The following is an 18,155-nucleotide window of genomic DNA, read 5'->3' as shown; positions in this document are numbered from 1 at the left end:
AGGTCTTGTTGTCTGACTTTGTGATTGTGCTCTTGTGAGTAATTTCCTCTGCAATTTTCTTACCAGTCTATACACTTATGGCCCTTAGCATAGATTCCTCTTAAAAGTGTCTGTTAATCAGTGCTGTGCATCTTTTTAACTTTATTTGTTTGGAGTTGAACTTAAGTATTTTCCCTCCAGTGCACCTCAAATGTGCTATTGCTGGGGAGCAGTGATTTGGGTTTCCAGGGGGAAATTTGAATTGGATTTTTTTTTACCAATTCAAATTAGTTTACTTTACATGTGAAAACTTACAATTGGCCTCAGAAAATTTTCTGATGTTTTAGAGAGCAAAATAATTTGTCACAATTGTTTTACTCGCATTTTGTAAACAAAGCTAAAAGCCATGCTTGCTGTGCCTAATATTGTGTTTGAAATTGTCATCCATTTCATTAATGATGAACTTACAAAATGGGAAACGTTCCATGGAGAAATTAAGGATTGGGGGGGGAATCCCATTTGGGAAAGTTTCCGCTCTACGTTGCCTCGGGACAGCAAAGGATTTGACTAGCTCTGAGATATATGAAATTCTTGGTTCTCACTTACAAGCTAATGGCTACGTGGCTCCAACCCCAAAGCCTTTCCAGAAGGAAATATTTGGAGGAAGCATTACTTGAAATAATAATAATAATAATAATATTGCCGGAGGGTGCGACGGGGAGCTGGAGGGAGGGCGCGGCGGGTGGGAAACGCCGAACTCGCGCTCCGCCGGGCTGTGCTCCGCCTCTGCCCACCAGCCCCGCCGGCAGCGTCGCTCTCGCCCACGGCTGCGCCGGCCCCGCGCTGGGTATGCACACGTTCCCAGTTCCAAATCCATATACACATCTGTAAGGTTGGATGTGTTTTCGAGTCACTCACCGCCCATCAGCACCAGTGGGTGGAGAAGGGGCATGCATGTCTCCATCTGGCGTACGTTTTCATATTGGATCGAATAATAATAATAATAATAATAATAATAATAATAATAATTTATTCTTTGTACCCTGCCCACCTGGCTGAGTCTCCCCAGCCACTCTGGGCGGCTCCCAATTGAATATTGAAACAATACAATATTAAAAGCTTCCCTAAACAGGGCTGCCTTCAGATGTCTTTTAAAATTAGGATAGCTGCTTCTTTCCTTGACATCTGATGAAAGGGCTTCCACAGGGCGGCTGCTGCTACTGAGAAGGCCCTCTGTCTGGTTCCCTGTAACCTCACTTCTCGCAATGAGGGAACCGCCAGAAGGCCCTCGGCACTGGATCTCAGTGTCCGGGCTGAACGGTGAGGGTGGAGACGCTCCTTCAGGTATACAGGACCAAGGCCAATTAGGGCTTTAAAGGTCAACACAAACACTTTGAATTGTGCTCGGAAACGTACTGGGAGCCAGTGTAGATTTCTCAGGACCGGTGTTATGTGGTCCTGGCAGCTGCTCCCAGTCACCAGTCTAGCTGCCGCATTCTGAATTAGTTGCAGTTTCCGGGTCACCTTCAAAGGTAGCCCCACATAGAGCGCATTGCAGTAATCCAAGCTGGAGATAACCAGAGCATGCACCACTCTGGCGAGACAGTCCGCAGGCAGGTAGGGTCTCAGCCTGCGTACCAGATGGAGCTGATAGACAGCTGCCCTGGACACAGAATTAACCTGCACCTCCATGGACAGCTGCGAGTCCAAAATGACTCCCAGGCTGCGCACCTTCAGGGGCACAGTTACCCCATTCAGGACCAGGGAGTCCTCCACACCTGCCTGCCTCCTGTCCCCCATGAACAGTACTTCTGCCTTGTCAGGATTCAACCTCAATCCGTTAACCACCATCCATCCTCCAATTGCCTCCAGGCACTCACACAGGACCTTCACAGCCTTCACTGGTTCTGATTTGAAAGAGAGGTAGAGCTGGGTATCATCCGCATACTGATGAACATCCAGCCCAAATCCCCTGATGATCTCTCCCAGCGGCTGCATGTAGATGTTGAAAAGCATGGGGGAGAGGACAGAACCCTGAGGCACCCCACAAGTGAGAGCCCAGGGGTCTGAACACTCATCCCCCACCACCACTTTCTGGACACGGCCCAGGAGGAAGGAGCGGAACCACTGTATAACAGTGCCCCCAGCTCCCAAACCCTCTAGATCAGGCATGTCAAACCTGCGGCCCTCCAGATGTTTTGGACTACAATTCTCATCTTCCCCAACCACTGGTCCTGCTAGCTAGGGATCATGGGAGTTGTAGGCCAAAACATCTGGAGGGCCGCAGGTTTGACATGCCTGCAATAGATGGTCCAGAAGAATGTTATGGTCGATAGTGTACTTATACTTCCTTATAGCTAAATGGGTCAATTGTTAGATGAGTAATCACCATGGAACCTAACTAGGATTCATTCATGCATCAGAAAATCCATAATGGTGGACGAATGGTGGCCCACAAGATGGCTTTTCTACCATTACTGAACCTCCTCTGCAGGTGCTTCAAGTGTTCTGGGGTGTGTCCTAATATGTGCACGAGATCTATGACAGATGTTCATGACTTCTTTAATTGGTGAGTTGATGTGGAAAGTGCTCTTTGAAGGAAGGAAACTTGAAAACAGTTGCCCTATCCTGTAGATGGCTGACATTTTATTGGAACCTACATGACTTTCTTAAGTTCGAAATAAGGAACAAGATGGGTTCACTTGTCCATCTCGGGAAATTCCAGGTGACAAGATCACAGCAGAGAATCGAGTTTGGCTTTCAACCTCCTTGTTTAGTAGCTGTGTTTTAACAGGCATTGGTTCAGTCTAACATCTCTATAGATGTTTACAACAAGAAAGTACCTTTCTGTCTTGAATCATTCAAGTGTTTTTATTCATTAATAAATCCCTCCTGAGTCTGCTATATTAGATACACTGAAATCAGATAAATAAAAATCCTCTCTTCTTGTTAGCTATGTAAGCCTTGCCTCCAGTTTCTAATCAGAAGGGACCAAATATGTAAAGGAACAGAGGAAGATCAAAGCTTCTTGTGTTCTTGATATAACTAGGGAATTTAGACTGGAGCAGTCATCCTGTTGTTGTGGATAGTTTCTGCCTTGGTTTTGTCTGTGTGCTCTCCTTATCAATTAAAAACATATATCCTTGCTGTCAAGTGTATACTCAATCAGTGTTTTTCTTTTCTTTTCTTTTAATTCAGTAAGCCTAACCTTGAGGGGTATGTCTGAAATATTGCAGAGGATTGGAACCAGCCTAATTAAGTTATGGCAGAATTCGGCTTTGTGTTGACAGGAGCAGTTCAGAAATTGTTTTTTTGAGCTATAAAATAATGGTTGTTGGAGGCTGAGGCCATGTTTTGACATCTCTCTAGTCCTTTGTTACATCTGCAAATTTTTATAGGATAGGCTTCACAAACAAGCACTATATATACCATCCATTTCAGCTTGATAAAGAGATGACTTTACGTGTCTAAATGCAAAGGAGAGTGTCTATTTCCCCCCAGTTAGAATTAAAAAATAGCCATTTGTGAAAATCAATTGGGATTGTAGGAAGCTGCCTTATACAGAGTCAAATCATTGGTCCACGTTGCTCAGTATTGTCTCTGTTGACTAGCAGTGGCTCTGTGATTTCAGACAGGAGTCTCTCCCAGTCCTTCCTGGAAATCCAGGAACTGAACCTGAGACTTTCTGAATGCAAAGCAGATGCTCTTGTCACAGAGCTACATCCCTTCCCCTAACTACAGGCAAACGTGATTGGAAAAGGAACTGGACATGTCCAGAGCATGAGATGATGATGATGATGATGATAATGGATCGAGATCTCTTCATTCAAGGAAAGAAAGTACAGGGCCATCTAAGTATATCCAGTGCCGTGATGCAAAGATCCCTCTGGCACCCCCCCCTTTTTACCGCGCTGCCAACACCTTTGCAGGGCTGGAGGAGGCGGGCAGCAGCTGGAGGGCGGCTCCTCTGGTGGGGAAAGAGGCACAGGCTCCAGGCGCGCCACTGTTTCACTGCTCTGGGCGGAGGCGGGCGAGGGCGGTGAGCTGATGCCAGGAGGTGCCGCGCCCAGCCTCCGCCTCTTCCCTGAAACCCATGCCGCGGTGGCCACGGCAGACAGAGGCTCCGGGCACGGCATGGCGGAGGCACAGCACGGCAGAGGTGGGAGAGGGCAGCAAGCTGATGCCGGGAGGCGCCGCATCCAGTCTCTGCATCTTCCCTGGTGCCCTCCAGAACTTCGCACCCTGGCGCCCCGCACCACTTGCCTCTATGGGCAAGACGCCCCCGAGAAAGTATCAAGTTTGTAGTAGTACCCTATTGGTGCTACATATAGAAAACTCGACATTGTATTTCAGCATTCGCCTGGTATAGGTCATAGCTGATAAGGAATTGCATACAGGCAAGTGATTGGATGCTGCAAGAGCAACAGAACTCTCCATCCTTCCTCCACCATTCCCCACCAGGCTAGTAACTTTTGTGGACTTGTTTACAAAATATAGTCATGTTTGATAAAAAAAGAAGAAGAAGAACGCAAGCACTTATTAGGATGTTATTTCAGCTGTTTCATCAATGGACAGATCTAGCAGATGGAACTTGTCATAAAGTTGTAGAGGGAGCTGGAGGAATTGCAGTCCACATTTTAGGTTTGTAAGCTCCTTGTGGTAGGAACCTTTCATCATGTACTCTGTTTATGTATCATGCGCACTGATGCTGCTGTATGCATTGCAAATAACAGTAATTAAATCCTTAATAATCTGAGCAGGATTAAATGCTAGGACCTGGCTTTCTCAAAATGGCAAGTGTGGTGGGGTGTGTGTGTTGTACTAGCTACTGTGCTTTTAAATTTTGTGTCTATGTGGAATCTGGTTGGTTTCCTCCTATTTGTGTTAAACTGACCGTAGCTTGTTTCCGAGAATGAAACACTTGTGGGTTAGTACCCAGAGCCATTTCTGTATTTTTAATATCCTCCTTGACAGATTATAGCAGTGCATCTCTTTTCCCTTCTGATTACATGCAAACCATCCCTGATACTGTCCCTTTTTTGGGGGGGAGGAAGTGGAGGATGACTTGAAAGTAAGACTGGGAGCTCAGTTGGCACAAAGATATGGCCTGCCACACTCAATGGCAGCTATGCAAACTAACAAAGTTTATGCAAATCGTTTTAGTAGCTGAGGCTTGGCCGTTCATTGCAAAATCAGTTTATAGTAAAGCTTCTGTGATTGTAGCTCTAGCCCTAGATTTAGTGTTGAACCTTAAGCTGCTGTGTACAATGTGCGGCTTGGGCAAACAGCGATTGTGTTTTGAAAATACAAAAGCAATGTTATTCTGATGTTTCTGTGAAGGATTTTATTTGGGAGACCTACTGTCAAGGATATACAGTCTGCCTGGTGCAGTGAATCAAATGTGGAACAAGCAGTGATAGTGTGAGATGGTTTTAATACCATGAGGGCATCTTAGAAAACAGTAGAAAATTCTAACAATACAGCAAGACGTATTATCATTGCTTTTTGAAGCAGCCTCTTTCATTAGGTCTGCACAGATCTCCTTTCAGTGCAGGTAGGAAAAGTGGCTCACAGTACTCCTTGACCCTCATACATTAATTTGAAGGCTTTTCAACATGCAGAATGCAGCAGGCAGATTGCTGGCTGGGTTTGTCTTTAGAAATCCTATAAACCCCTGTTCTAAAAAAACTGCATTGGCTGCTAGTTGGTTTCCTGGCCCAATTTAGGATGTTCATGCCATTGTGGTTTAAGGTCCCATTTGGCAATTAGATTATATATCTGAGTTTCTAACACTGCAAATGAGGTGTGTGAGGTACTGCAGTTCTGGATCTCTCCCCCATCCTAGTTCTGTGCCAGGATTCAGAATGGTTAGTTTTTGGGGTTGTTGCTTTTTTAAATTGGACTTTATAAACGAGAATAACGTTATACAAACAAGTATACCAAATTTTCTCATGTCATTTGTATATCACAAAAACAGCATAATAAATGTGGAAAAATATCTACAACATATGTTTCATTATTAGTGGTCAGTGTATAAGTTCTTAGTTTATGAGTTGGTTTAAACAATTAGGAGGAAGAAGAAGAGGAAAAGGAATAAGGGGGAGGGGTGCGTGGGGTGGGGTTGGGTGGCTATGCTTCTATTCTTCTACTTACCGGTAGTACTGTATGTGAGAGAGGTTGTGTCACCATTATTCAAAGCCTTCTTCAAGTCTATCTGAACAGGCATAGGCAACCTTGGCTCTCCAGATGTTTTGGAACTACAACTCCCATGATCCCTAGCTACTAACAGGGCCAGTGGTCAGGGATCATGGGTGTTGTCGTTCCAAAACATCTGGAGAGCCAAGGTTGCCTATGCCTGATCTAGAACATGGGTAGGCAAACTAAGGCCCGGGGGCTGGATCCGGCCCAATCGCCTTCTAAATCCAGCCCACGGACAGTCCGGGAATCAGCATGTTTTTACATGAGTAGAATGTGTGCTTTTATTTAAAATGCATATCTGGGTTATTTGTGGGGCATAGAAATTCGTTCATATATATTTTTTCAAAATATAGTCCTGCCCCCGACAAGGTCTGAGGGACAGTCGACCAGCCCCCTGCTGAAAAAGTTTTAAAGTATTGGTCTCCAGTTGCAGGGGGAGGAATAAGAGTCTCTAATGCAGTAGTGGGCTATACACTGAAGGTCCTCTTTGTTTTCATAGCCTAGGTGAAAGATGTATGTGCTTTTTGATTAAATATATACCTTGAATATGATAAAGCAGTCTGTACAGTGATGTTCTCAAGTAAAGGCTACAAAACCACTCGGCTGTGCTCCCTTTATGGCCTCCCTTCTCTTAAGTGTTTCAGTATTATGGGTCTGATTTATGGCAAATTGATTTGTCAGGCTTTGTTTTCACTCAGCATGGCAAGCGTTCTCACTGGCCTCTGATGAGCCCAAGAAGCCAAGCGTTCCACCTGAAGCTGGCAAGAAAGATGGTCCCAGCTGCTGAACAGAGATCTGCATAATAATAATAATAATAATAATAATAATAATAATAATAATAATAATACAGTGGTACCTTGGTTTAAGTACACAGTTGGTTCCGGAAGTCTGTAATTAACCTGAAGCGTACTTAACCTGAAGCGAACTTTCCCATTGAAAGTACTGGAAAGTGGATAAATCCGTTCCATAGGGTCCACGGAGTACTTAAACTGAAGCGTACTTAACCTGAAGCGAACTTTCCCATTGAAAGCAATGGAAAGTGGATTAATCTGTTCCAGACAGGTCCACGGAGTACTTAAACTGAAAGTACTCAAACCGAAGCGTACTTAAACCGAGGTATGACTGTAATTTATTATTTATACCCCGCCCATCTGGCTGGGTTTCCCCAGCCACTCTGGGTGGCTTCCAACAGAATATTAAAATACAGTAAACTATCAAACATTTAAAGCAGGCATCCCCAAACTGCGGCCCTCCAGATGTTTTGGCCTACAACTCCCATGATCCCTAGCTAACAGGACCAGTGGTCAGGGATGATGGGAATTGTAGTCCAAAACATCTGGAGGGCCGAAGTTTGGGGATGCCTGATTTAAAGCTTCCCCAATCAAGGCTGCCTTCAGGTGTCTTCTAAAAGTCTGGTAGTTGTTTTTCTCTTTGACATCTGGTGAGAGGGCGTTCCACAGGGCGGGTGCCACTACCGAGAAGGCCCTCTGCCTGGTTCCCTGTAACTTGGCTTCTCGCAGTGAGGGAACCGTCAGAAGGCCCTCGGCACTGGACCTCAGTGTCCGGGCAGAACGATGGGGGTAGAGACGCTCCCTCCCTGGCGGTTGTTTGCCAGGTGGGTCAAACCAAGGCAGGGAAATTCAGCTGGGAGGATGGACTTCTGCTTGGTTTCAGTGCTTCAAGTAGCTGCCAAGCATGCTACCTGCTTGCCTTTTTTGCACAAAAGGTTGACAGGGAGGGCTTCCTTTGTGTTCAAGGAACACCAGCAGGAGAGCAAGGCAACCAGTTTTTTGCTTTGCTTGCAAAGCTATCTGATACCTGTAGACTCCTAGGCTGGGGTGGGGTGGGGGATTCAGATTGGTCACTACATTAACTTGTGATAGATCTTAAGTAGTATATCTGATAGATGGTTGGGCTTCGACTAGGAAGACCTGGGGGGTCAGATGCCTGCTTATCCCTATAGCTGATGTGCCACAGTTTATCAGTTCATAGTAGTTCTGCTGTGGCTGCTGTGAGAATAATATATGGAATAACCCTCATGTATGCTGGTCTGAGTTTCTTGGAGCAAGACTATGGCTGTCCTGTATTATAATCAAGATTGTGGCTGTCCTGTATTGTGCTTTCTTCTCTTGCCCCTTTCACCTGCCCACCAGAAACTTAAATGTAACAGAGATCACTTAGGAAAGCATAGAAGCAATTGCTGTATAGGCTTTTCACACAGTTGTGTAAGGATTAAAATGATCTCATCCAGGACATATGTATGCAGCATTCTCATGGCAGACAGCAGGTGATGCTGGTGTGCATTTGCATGAATTGGATATGGGCCTGTCAAGGTTGTGTTCTTACATGTACAGTAATTGGATCATAGCTGCCAAGTCTCCAGTTTTCCCCAGGAAATCCCTGTTTTTCCAGCTGTTCCTAGCTGAAAAAACGGATTTTTTTGTTTTCCCCCGGTTTATTCTGGCGCGGCGGCCATTTTGGAACTGGGCGGAGCATGCTCAGAAGCGAATTGTATGAATTGGATACCTTCACAGACAACACTTCAGAACAAGTGGTTTAAAGCCTAAATCAACACAGATGTAATAATAATAATAATAAAAACCCTCAATATGACAAAATTAAATATTGCTATAAAATAGTTTACCAGTTCTCTGGTTTGCTTTAAAAGGAAAAAAAGAAAAAGACCACAATTCCCCCCTTCTCATTCTGTTCTCTGGTAGCCTTCTATTTTTTATAGCAGTTATTGTATTGTTGGTATATTGTTCAAGGGTTTGCAGTGGGATGCCAGCTGTGTCACTGGCATATTAGCCAGATGTCACCCTTAATTGTAACCCAGGCTATTCAAACTCACTCTCTCCTTGAGCTCTTCCCTCCTCTTTTCATTGGAGATTTAAAATTATCTGCCAAAAAGACCCCTTATTCAAAAGAATATGCATGGGCGCAAACATCCAAACCTCCATACGGTAAGACTAAGAAGTGATTTAATTTGGAAAATGTATTGAAACACTGTCCCTAATGATATGTTTTCATTCCATGGGGTTTATTTTCTGCTTGTGAAATGTACTACTTGTATGTTTCCCTGTTGCTAGATACGCATATCTAACTCTGTCTGTAGTGACCTGTTAAAAGGCACTATTAATCCTGAGTGCAAAGATCCTAATTCAGTGTGCATTAAATTGGCTTTATTTCTTGTAAATGGGGACTTGGAGTATTAGTCAATCTAGCATAATAGGCTTCAAAGTAGCCTCTTAGACTCCCTTTCCAATACCCATTAGCTAAAAATTTATTAACTTTTTTCCTTGTCTTCCTCTTAAAACCACATTCTTTTATAATGAGGGGAAATATAATTTGGAGCAGCAATGTGTTCTACCCAGCATAATAGTTTGAATTGCACTCCATCTGTTCAACTGCATGGTCTGATGGATCTGCTGAGCCATTTTTCACAATTTATTTTAGAGTTGGTAAGAACACTCTTTCCTGGACCTATTCCAAGGCTTCTGGTGGGAAAACCTAATATCTGGAGCCTATAGTCCAGTAGGAGAAGACAATTTAGCTAATAATCCTCAAATGGCAAACTACCCCTGTTTCTTTCAGTAGCTCAGATGCATTGATTAAAAAAAAATTACATTCCATAATTGTTTTTTAAACATTTTTTTGCATGATTACACTATAATTATTGCAAATGGCTTATTTCTTTGTTAAAACCTCAAAGAGAGAGAGCAATGCTGATTGGCTTCACCTGGGTTCTGTGTTGCAAGTAATTCAGTAGCTGAGGAGAGATCTTTATGAGATCCAAATCCCAGGGTCTCTGCAATAGCATAAGTTGCTGGCTTTACTGCCAGTGTGGTAGAAACTTCAGGCTATAATTGCTATACAATGAAGCAGATAGCAGCTGTCTTATTCTTTCCTTTTCTGCCAGTGTTGCAGCTTGCTGATAATCTCATGTCCCAACACACAATACTTAACTGTTGAGCCAAACACCAAAGATTGGTGGGGGTTTTTGTTCTGCTTTTGTTGTGTTTGAGCCTTTTGTTTAAGCAATTTTCAAACTGGTTAAACCCACTATGCTTGAGTGCTCTGGGGGAAGAGCGGCATACAAATTGAACAAATGAACGTACTGTATCCATAATTTGTTGCCTTTAAGCATCCATTGGCATGTTGAGCAAATGCAGGAACTATTGTGTGGGGGGGGGGGGAGGGAGAGAAAAGATGTACAGTAAGGCCGCAACTTAAGCGCATTTAACTTGTGCACATTCAGTTTTATATGCTTGGCAGGGGGTTGGACTGGATGGCCCTTGTGGTCTCTTCCGATTCTATGATTCTAAAAATGTAAAGGGGGGGGGAGTGAGTCTGGGGAAAAGAACCTTGGCAACCCGACTCACTATTGAACCCAACGTGCTTTGACTATACACAATTTTGGCTTTAGGTGGGATCCACAGAATGTAACCCCCACGTACCAGTAGTGTAATAAAATGGGTAGTAGTAGATACAACTTTAAAAAAACAAACATAAAATTTTATTGGTTTTTAATCAGATATAAATACAATAGACATTGAACACTTATCCAGCAGTACAGCTAATTGAGTTTGTTTCTTTTAACGTAATAAAGTTACCGCAACATATCCAGAGCTCCCCAACTATATACACAAATGTTTAGGACATGCAAATTTAACCTTTTGGCATGGATATGCAGCCACCTTTTGAAACCTCTTCCACTGTCAGTATCCATCCCTGTCCTATATTTATTACTTAACATGTTGCTTCCGGTGTCTATTTTCAATGCACATGAATGCTCTTTCAAGTCCAGCCTCATAGGTGGGTTTTTTTTGGGTTTTTTTCTAAGATAATGTGGACTGGATGTTCATCTACTGGATCAGCTGAACATTCATAAGTAATCTTCATCACAACTCTTCTCTCTGTCACGGTTTTGCAAGCATCCTAGAGGAATTAATTGCTGCTTAACAGATTTGTTAGAAATGAAACTGACATGCTTGCCTCTTGTTTACGCCCCCATGGCCTTGGGGAATGTTCTTTGAATTGAGTTTGAATTCTCAATGTTGTTCTAGCCCAAATTGCACCTTTCACACACATAAGGCATACCGGTAGGTAGCCCATTGTGGATTCAGCATGCTCAGTGGATGCAGACTGCACATTAAGTTTTGAGGGTGGGGGGACGTTTAATGGAATGCAGCAAGTATCCCAGAAGAGGCATGACTAGCTGGCTAAAACCCTGGCGTCTTTCACTTGTCACCACGGAATATGATCCTTCATATAATATCACTTTTACGGTAGAAGCTTGAAGCAAAAACATTTTACTGGCAATTGTATGTTAAATATGGAAATTGTAAATATATAGAAACTTATTTACAATTGGTTAAAATGAAGATAACATTAAGAAGTCAGGTTTTTTTAAAAAATGCAATTTTAGGCATCTTTATTTGATATTGCTTAGCAACATCAACCAGGGTACATCATGTATTAAATGGGCCTTGAGTTCATTTGTTCATGGTTTATGGACCACCTTTTGGGGCATAGTCCACCTAAGGTGACTTATAGCCCACAAAATTCAATAACACCCAGAAACTAATACTTTAAAAGCAGTAGTACAACTAGTATTTCAAAACACGAGCGGTTTTAAATCAAACAGCGAACAGAAATGCTGTCCATTCAAGAATAGATTTTCAAAATAACAGCCCATGGTGTTGCTGTTTTTAAAAATTATAAGCATTGTGTATTAAGCCCTACTTAAAATTTGAAGCACTTGGAGTCATTTGCACCTCCAATGCGGAGTTCCATACTCTGAAGGTCAAGTTTTGCCTCTTTATTCTCAGATATCATATGCTATTGTTCAGAGGCATATAGCTTCACTTGGCTGATTAAAAAATAAAAGCTGTTCAGTGTGTTCTTGTATACGTTTGCCAGGTAGTATTACATATATAAATCTGCATAGGATTTTGCAGAGCACTATTTGGCCCTTGCACTGCGGGAGGCAGTGCAAGACAGGAGTGCCTGGCGTGCTATGGTCCATGGGGTCACGAAGAGTCGGACACGACTAAACGACTAAACAACAACATTTGGCCCTTATGTGTTCAGCACAGAAGAGTGGGTTGTGATAGGAGGGAATCCCTCTGCTGGAAGAGGAACGCACGTCTTCAACCCTTCCTTAGCCACCCACCCACTAGCAAGGTAGTATATGTTTTGTAGGCTAGTAGATTTCATTGATTTGTTTTAAATATTAAAATCACTCAATTAAAGGCAGTTGACTAAAAATTAGAATACTGTTAGTCCAGTAGTTTCCATTCCAAACACTCTCCAATTTGACTGCTATTGCATATATATTACTGTAACTTGGCTCTTTTCTCAATTGCTATATAATTTGGGAGCATTTAACTACATCCATACATAGAATTCTGTCTTGGTGTTTGTATAATGTTTATAATGTATGCTAGCAAGGCATTTAGATGACACATCCAGTTCTCCAGTTCTAATTGAATGTTTCCCAAGAGATTTGAGAATTGGGAGAGATGCTGGATTGCACTAAGAGGAAAGCTATTGGTGACAAAAGTTACTTGCAGTCAGTCCCCTGAGGAACTTTTGAATAGTACCTTGTAAGACGAATTAAGAGGGCATGTAGAAACTTTCATTTATTGATGTATGTAGGTGAATAAGGATAAAGGAGAACTTAATAAAATCCCTGTGCTTTGTAAATCCTAATAGGAAACCTACATTGATTGCACTTTCTACTCCCTAAATATGGAGATATTTAGGGAGTAGAAAGTGTGTGGGATAGCAGTAGTTGTAGACCAGGCTTCCTCAAACTCGGCCCTCCAGATGTTTTGAGACTACAGTTCCCGTCATCCCTGACCACTGCTCCTGCTAGCTAGGGATCATGGGAGTTGTGGGCCAAAAACATCGGGAGGGCTGAGTTTGAGGAAGCCTGTTGTAGAAGAATCCTGCATGGATGATGGAGAATTAAAGAAATGGCAGGGCCTGCCCGCCCATGAGGGAGTTGCCATGGGCGTCGCCACCACAGATGAGCTCTTGTGACTCTGGTTGGTGCCACCATTTCTCCAGCAGCAGGGTGAGTGGGTGGGAGGGAGGTGTCTTTGGTGGTGTTGGATAAGTTCTTCAACTCAACCGCAGTTGCCTCCCACCCCACCCTATCACCAGAGAACTGAGGAGAAGCAGTTATGGGTTCCAGCGATATCTTGCTGGAACCTGGAAGCCAACAATGAAACTGTGTGATCCCAGCTTCAGCATTGAGTGTGTGGAAGCAGAGGAAGTGGCAGCTGCAGGTTGAGGCAAAATGAGGCAGGCCACCCCTGGGCACAAGGGCTTCACAATCCACATTAAGCCAAGATATGGATGGCCCCTAAGGTTGCATATATGGTTAGTCAGCAGTTGTGCATGGAGAAATCTGCAAGGACCTTGTCACTTGCTTGGTGGGTATTCTGTTAAATTGGTTCTTTCTGAAATAAAAAAATTCCCACACATTCATGCAATTTCCTCTGTGGAGTGGAGCAAAAGAAGATTATGGTTAAATTTGAGTATTGATTGTATTTTTATGTGTTGGAAGCTACCTTTTGAGGATTTGCCCATGAACTTCAGTACTGTATTAAAAAACCCCCACAATAAATTCTGAATATGTTTTTGATATTCATTTCTGCACAAGAGCCTTCTTTGCTAGGAAGCAGGTTTATTTATTGACTTAAGTGGAAATAGAAGTAAAAATGTTTCAGTAGAAGTGTAAATGTTTGTAGCTTGATCACAGATCCCCTCATGACCTTGAGAAACAAACAGCTTTTCTCTTGCATCATGGATGTTGGCTCCTGTTATGGATACATGATCTGTATTATTTTATTTGGTACCGTTGCTGCCAGTTTGTCATGGCCTTTGGCTAGAACAATAAACTTAAATTATTATACAAACAACATCCCCTCTTTTTCTTCTTAAATGGACCTATTTCACCTGCTTTCTAAAATTGGCCTTTTTTAAAAAAAAATCTGAGTGAGTTGTGCAACGAAAGACACTACTTTGGAACCGTTAATTAAAAAGTAGTATATGAGTTTATTTTATTTAATGAGTAGGTGTATCTGAACTCTATTGTCGTTTTCTTCCCCTCAGGATTGGCATTTGCACAACGTCAAGTCACCGTTCAAGACGGACCTCTATACCGCACTGAAAATTCCCACATCACTATCTCGTGCAAAGTCAGTGGCTACCAAGGACCATCAGAACAGAATTTCCAGTGGTCCATATATCTCCCATCTGCCCCAGAAAGGGAGGTACAAATTGTTAGCACCATGGACCCATCCTTCCCTTATGCGATCTACACCCAACGTGTCCGGAGCGGAGAAATCTATGTAGAGAGGGTCCAAGGGGATTCTGCTCTGTTGCATATCAAGGAGCTCCAAGACAGGGATGCTGGCGAGTATGAGTGTCACACACCCACCACTGATGACAGATACTTTGGGAGCTACAGTGCCAAGATGAAGCTAATGGGTAAGTTGTTTTACTTTTCAGGTTGATGTTAGCCTGCATGAAAACATTACCTTGTTTTCTCTTGTTTAAATTAAGATGGCAAATAGTATTATAATGACTATAAATTAAGGTGAATAAATTTTAGGAGAAATTAAACTGAACCAATTGCGACTAGGGAGAGCAATACCAGGAGCTACAGTTGACAAAAACATATTGTAATTCCAAAGGTCAGTTCACTGTCACCATAGAATATGATGGGCTGCTGGAAAGTCTCTCCTGTAACTTTTTTCCTGCTTGCACAATAACAGTATAAGTTGTTTGCATAATGTTGGCTAAACAGTAAGTACAGAGGTCCAGGGAATTATATTGAACAGTGAAGTGTGAATTCAGGAAAATAAACACAATTGCAAGGTTTTTAACTAGGATAGCTTGCTCTGATCATATATTGCCAATTTCACAGCAGTTTTGCTAGCTACCTGTCTGCTTGCAGCCCAGATTCAAAGTGCTAGTTGTTTGTTTGTCTGTTTGAATAATGATTACATTTAAAGCCCTAAAGGACTGGGGGGGGGGGTTCCAGGTACCTTCATGAGTGCCTCCTATTAATGCTTTGTTGACTGTCCCAACCCCAGAATTCACTCCTAAAGCAGTAGTAGCTTTTTTATGTCAGTAATATCTACCAATCAGTTATAATTTTTCAAGCAGGCACAGATGGGGTTCTCAAGAAAGCACTCTGGCTTTTAATGGAGAATTACTAGTAATCCCCAGAAATGTGCAGTAATAAAGAGAATACAGATGATATAGACAGTAGTATTAAAATAGCTGTTTAGGACCCCCCCCCCCGCATCTGTGCAAATGTGACTCTTTGTGCAGAACTGTGTCTCAGAGTGTTTAATAATTCAGTATAAATCCAGATTGGTTTAATTAAATACTCGTGAATGGGAGCAAAATAGTGCCAGTACATGACAGGGGAAAAGAAGAGCCTCTGAAATTAGTGTAGAAGAGAGGTGTTGAATAATATAATGGTTCTAGATAAAGTGAAGGATTGATGCACCAGTAGATATTTACACTTGGGAGGTAATTGAAGGAGAAGGCACGCATGCAGTTGTTATAGAGAGAAAGCAGTAGAATAGCAAAAGCATCATGACCCACACTTGGAGGCACCAAACCCTTTGAGCTCCTGCAGCCTTTGAAAACTAGTGATTTGAATGTACAGAAACGCTTTTGGGGGTATTGCCAGCCATGCAGGACAAAACTTATTTTAATGTATAACATTAATTAGTTTAGCCTCAAAGCTCAAGCTGTATAACTAATACCAAACAGAAAATTATATATTACAAGAATGAATTTGCTAACGTTTTTACAAGGCTGTAGGTGATGCAAAGTGTGTTCTTCTCTAGTACTCAGTACCATCATGGCATCTGAACAGCCTATAGCCTTGATCTTTGGATGACTTGCAGAAAGGGATTTCCATAGTCACCTTTTGGAGATTCCCTCTGCATTTCATATCTGTTGAAAATTACCACATGGGTGATCTTCCTGAGAGGCAGTTCTCAGCTGTCCATATGGGCTGGTGACATGGCCCATATAGAAAAGAGAATGAATCTCATGTGAATGATACAAGCCTAGTAAGGGTTTGTCTAAGGGAGGGGGAAAGACCGTGACCTTTTTTTTCTTTTCTGTTTTCTGTTTTGGTAAGAAAAGTGACAAGGAGAGAAAATTTAAGCAGTTTTATTTTGAAAATCCCATCTCATGGGATTTTCATGTCCTTGAGAATGATGCCATTTGCTTTGAAGGCAATAGAAGAATCCCCCTTAGCTTGATCTGGTAATTATGAATTTTGTCAGTGGAAAAGCTTACCTGTTTTCAGAGTTCAGTCTGAGCTTAGAGTGGTTGCAATGCTCACAGAAGGTGCTGCATGCGTCACCTAATCATTATAGCATTATAGTCATGGGTTGAAGGTTGCCTGGCAATCCAGAAAGGGGGGGGGAGAAGGGAGGGAGAGAGAGATGTGTCGGAATTTTAGGTATGATTGGGGCTGGGGTGGGCAACACTCACAAGAAAAAAATCAAGCGGATTGCCCCCAAAGAAGATACTTGCCTAATAGAAAAACCTACTTGGTAAAGTTCTATAGTTCACAGTAACTACCAGTAAATTGTGAGTTACAATGAAAGCAAGAGATTTAACATTAAAGGACTTTGGGGCTTGGTCCTTTAAAGTAGCTGTCTTAGGGTGTGTGGTCTGCTGAATCCTTACCACACGTGCTCAGAAAAAAAACACATTTTACATTCTGAGCTGGCAAAGAACATCTGGGGAGATCGTTGCTTAGTTTGTAATCCATTTCACCATTATGAACTGGGCAAATTCTTATTCCAAACCTGGTAATCGTAGACTTTGACCACATTGCTAATTATTTCTGAAAAACCTTGGAATATCCTTTTCCTCTAGCATATGTGGGTTAGCTAGATATACCCACTCAAGAAGCACTTCTGAACTATGAGTGAATTACTGCTTTTCATTTTCTCAGAAGTGGAACCAAACTTTCTTCTTTCATCAAGTTATGAATTTTTAATTCCCTCATTAGGTTCAGCAGCTTTTATTTGGCAGCAGACTTGCCCAAGGGACTGTGGGGGAGATGGGAGTTTTAGTTTTTCTGAGTGCTCTGAAGTGTGTGGGGGAAGGGTGAGTAAAAAGGACTTAAAAAAAAACCTTGCACTCGCTGCTGGTTCATTATACCACTTAGTGCCCTGGTAGTTTGTGGTAAACATTAAATGATTATTTTGTCTTTGTTTGCTGTTATTTAAAGATGGGGACTGATCCAGTGAAGCCTCAGAAATGCTAAAGCAAAGAGCAGTCTGCTTGCCATGAAAAAACAGCTTGAGAAAGCATCCAGCTTTTACCCTGTGGTGCTCATACAAATAGACTAAGCGAGGCACTCGCCATGTTATCACATGTTATCATAAAGCAGCTTCCATGTGAATGTTGCTCTATGTCATTTCCCCCCCAACCTGGTTTCCTCAAGATGTTTTGAGCTACATCTCTCAGAATTCCATACTGGCAAGGGCTGATGGGAATTGTATCCCAAAACACCTGGAGGAAGACAGGCTGGGGAATGCTGTTCTAAACTGCTTCCATATACTGATTGTAACAAGTAAACAGCCCTAAGATGGGTAGGAAATGGCTGAAGGCACAAGTCTTTAATGACCACGGTCCAACAAACCTGGCAAGCTGTTGTTGTTTAGTCGTTTAGTCGTGTCCGACTCTTTGTGACCCCATGGACCATAGCACGCCAGGCACTCCTGTCTTCCACTGCCTCCCGCAGTTTGGTCAAACTCATGTTCGTAGCTTCGAGAACACTGTCCAACCATCTCGTCCTCTGTCGCCCCCTTCTCCTTGTGCCCTCAATCTTTCCCAACATCAGGGTCTTTTCCAAGGATTCTTCTCTTCTCATGAGGTGGCCAAAGTATTGGAGCCTCAGCTCCTGGCAAGCTACTTTCAGT

The 18,155-nt window shown here is 42.7% G+C and overlaps 1 protein-coding gene across 1 annotated transcript in view; it reads left to right on the top strand.

Moving 5' to 3' along the window:
- Positions 1-18,155, top strand: part of IGSF3 (immunoglobulin superfamily member 3) — a 109,260-nt gene that overhangs the window by 12,651 nt on the left and 78,454 nt on the right. Inside the window, exon 3 of the mRNA XM_035116544.2 lies at positions 14,302-14,679. Coding sequence (XP_034972435.2) covers positions 14,302-14,679 — 378 coding nt within the window. The remainder of the gene's footprint in view (positions 1-14,301; positions 14,680-18,155) is intronic.

Source organism: Zootoca vivipara, chromosome 4, assembly GCF_963506605.1.
Source record: "Zootoca vivipara chromosome 4, rZooViv1.1, whole genome shotgun sequence".
In the NCBI taxonomy this organism is placed as follows: Eukaryota; Metazoa; Chordata; class Lepidosauria; order Squamata; family Lacertidae; genus Zootoca; species Zootoca vivipara.
Note: the sequence above shows the minus strand (reverse complement) of the source record. Positions and strands in the feature narration are given on the sequence as shown.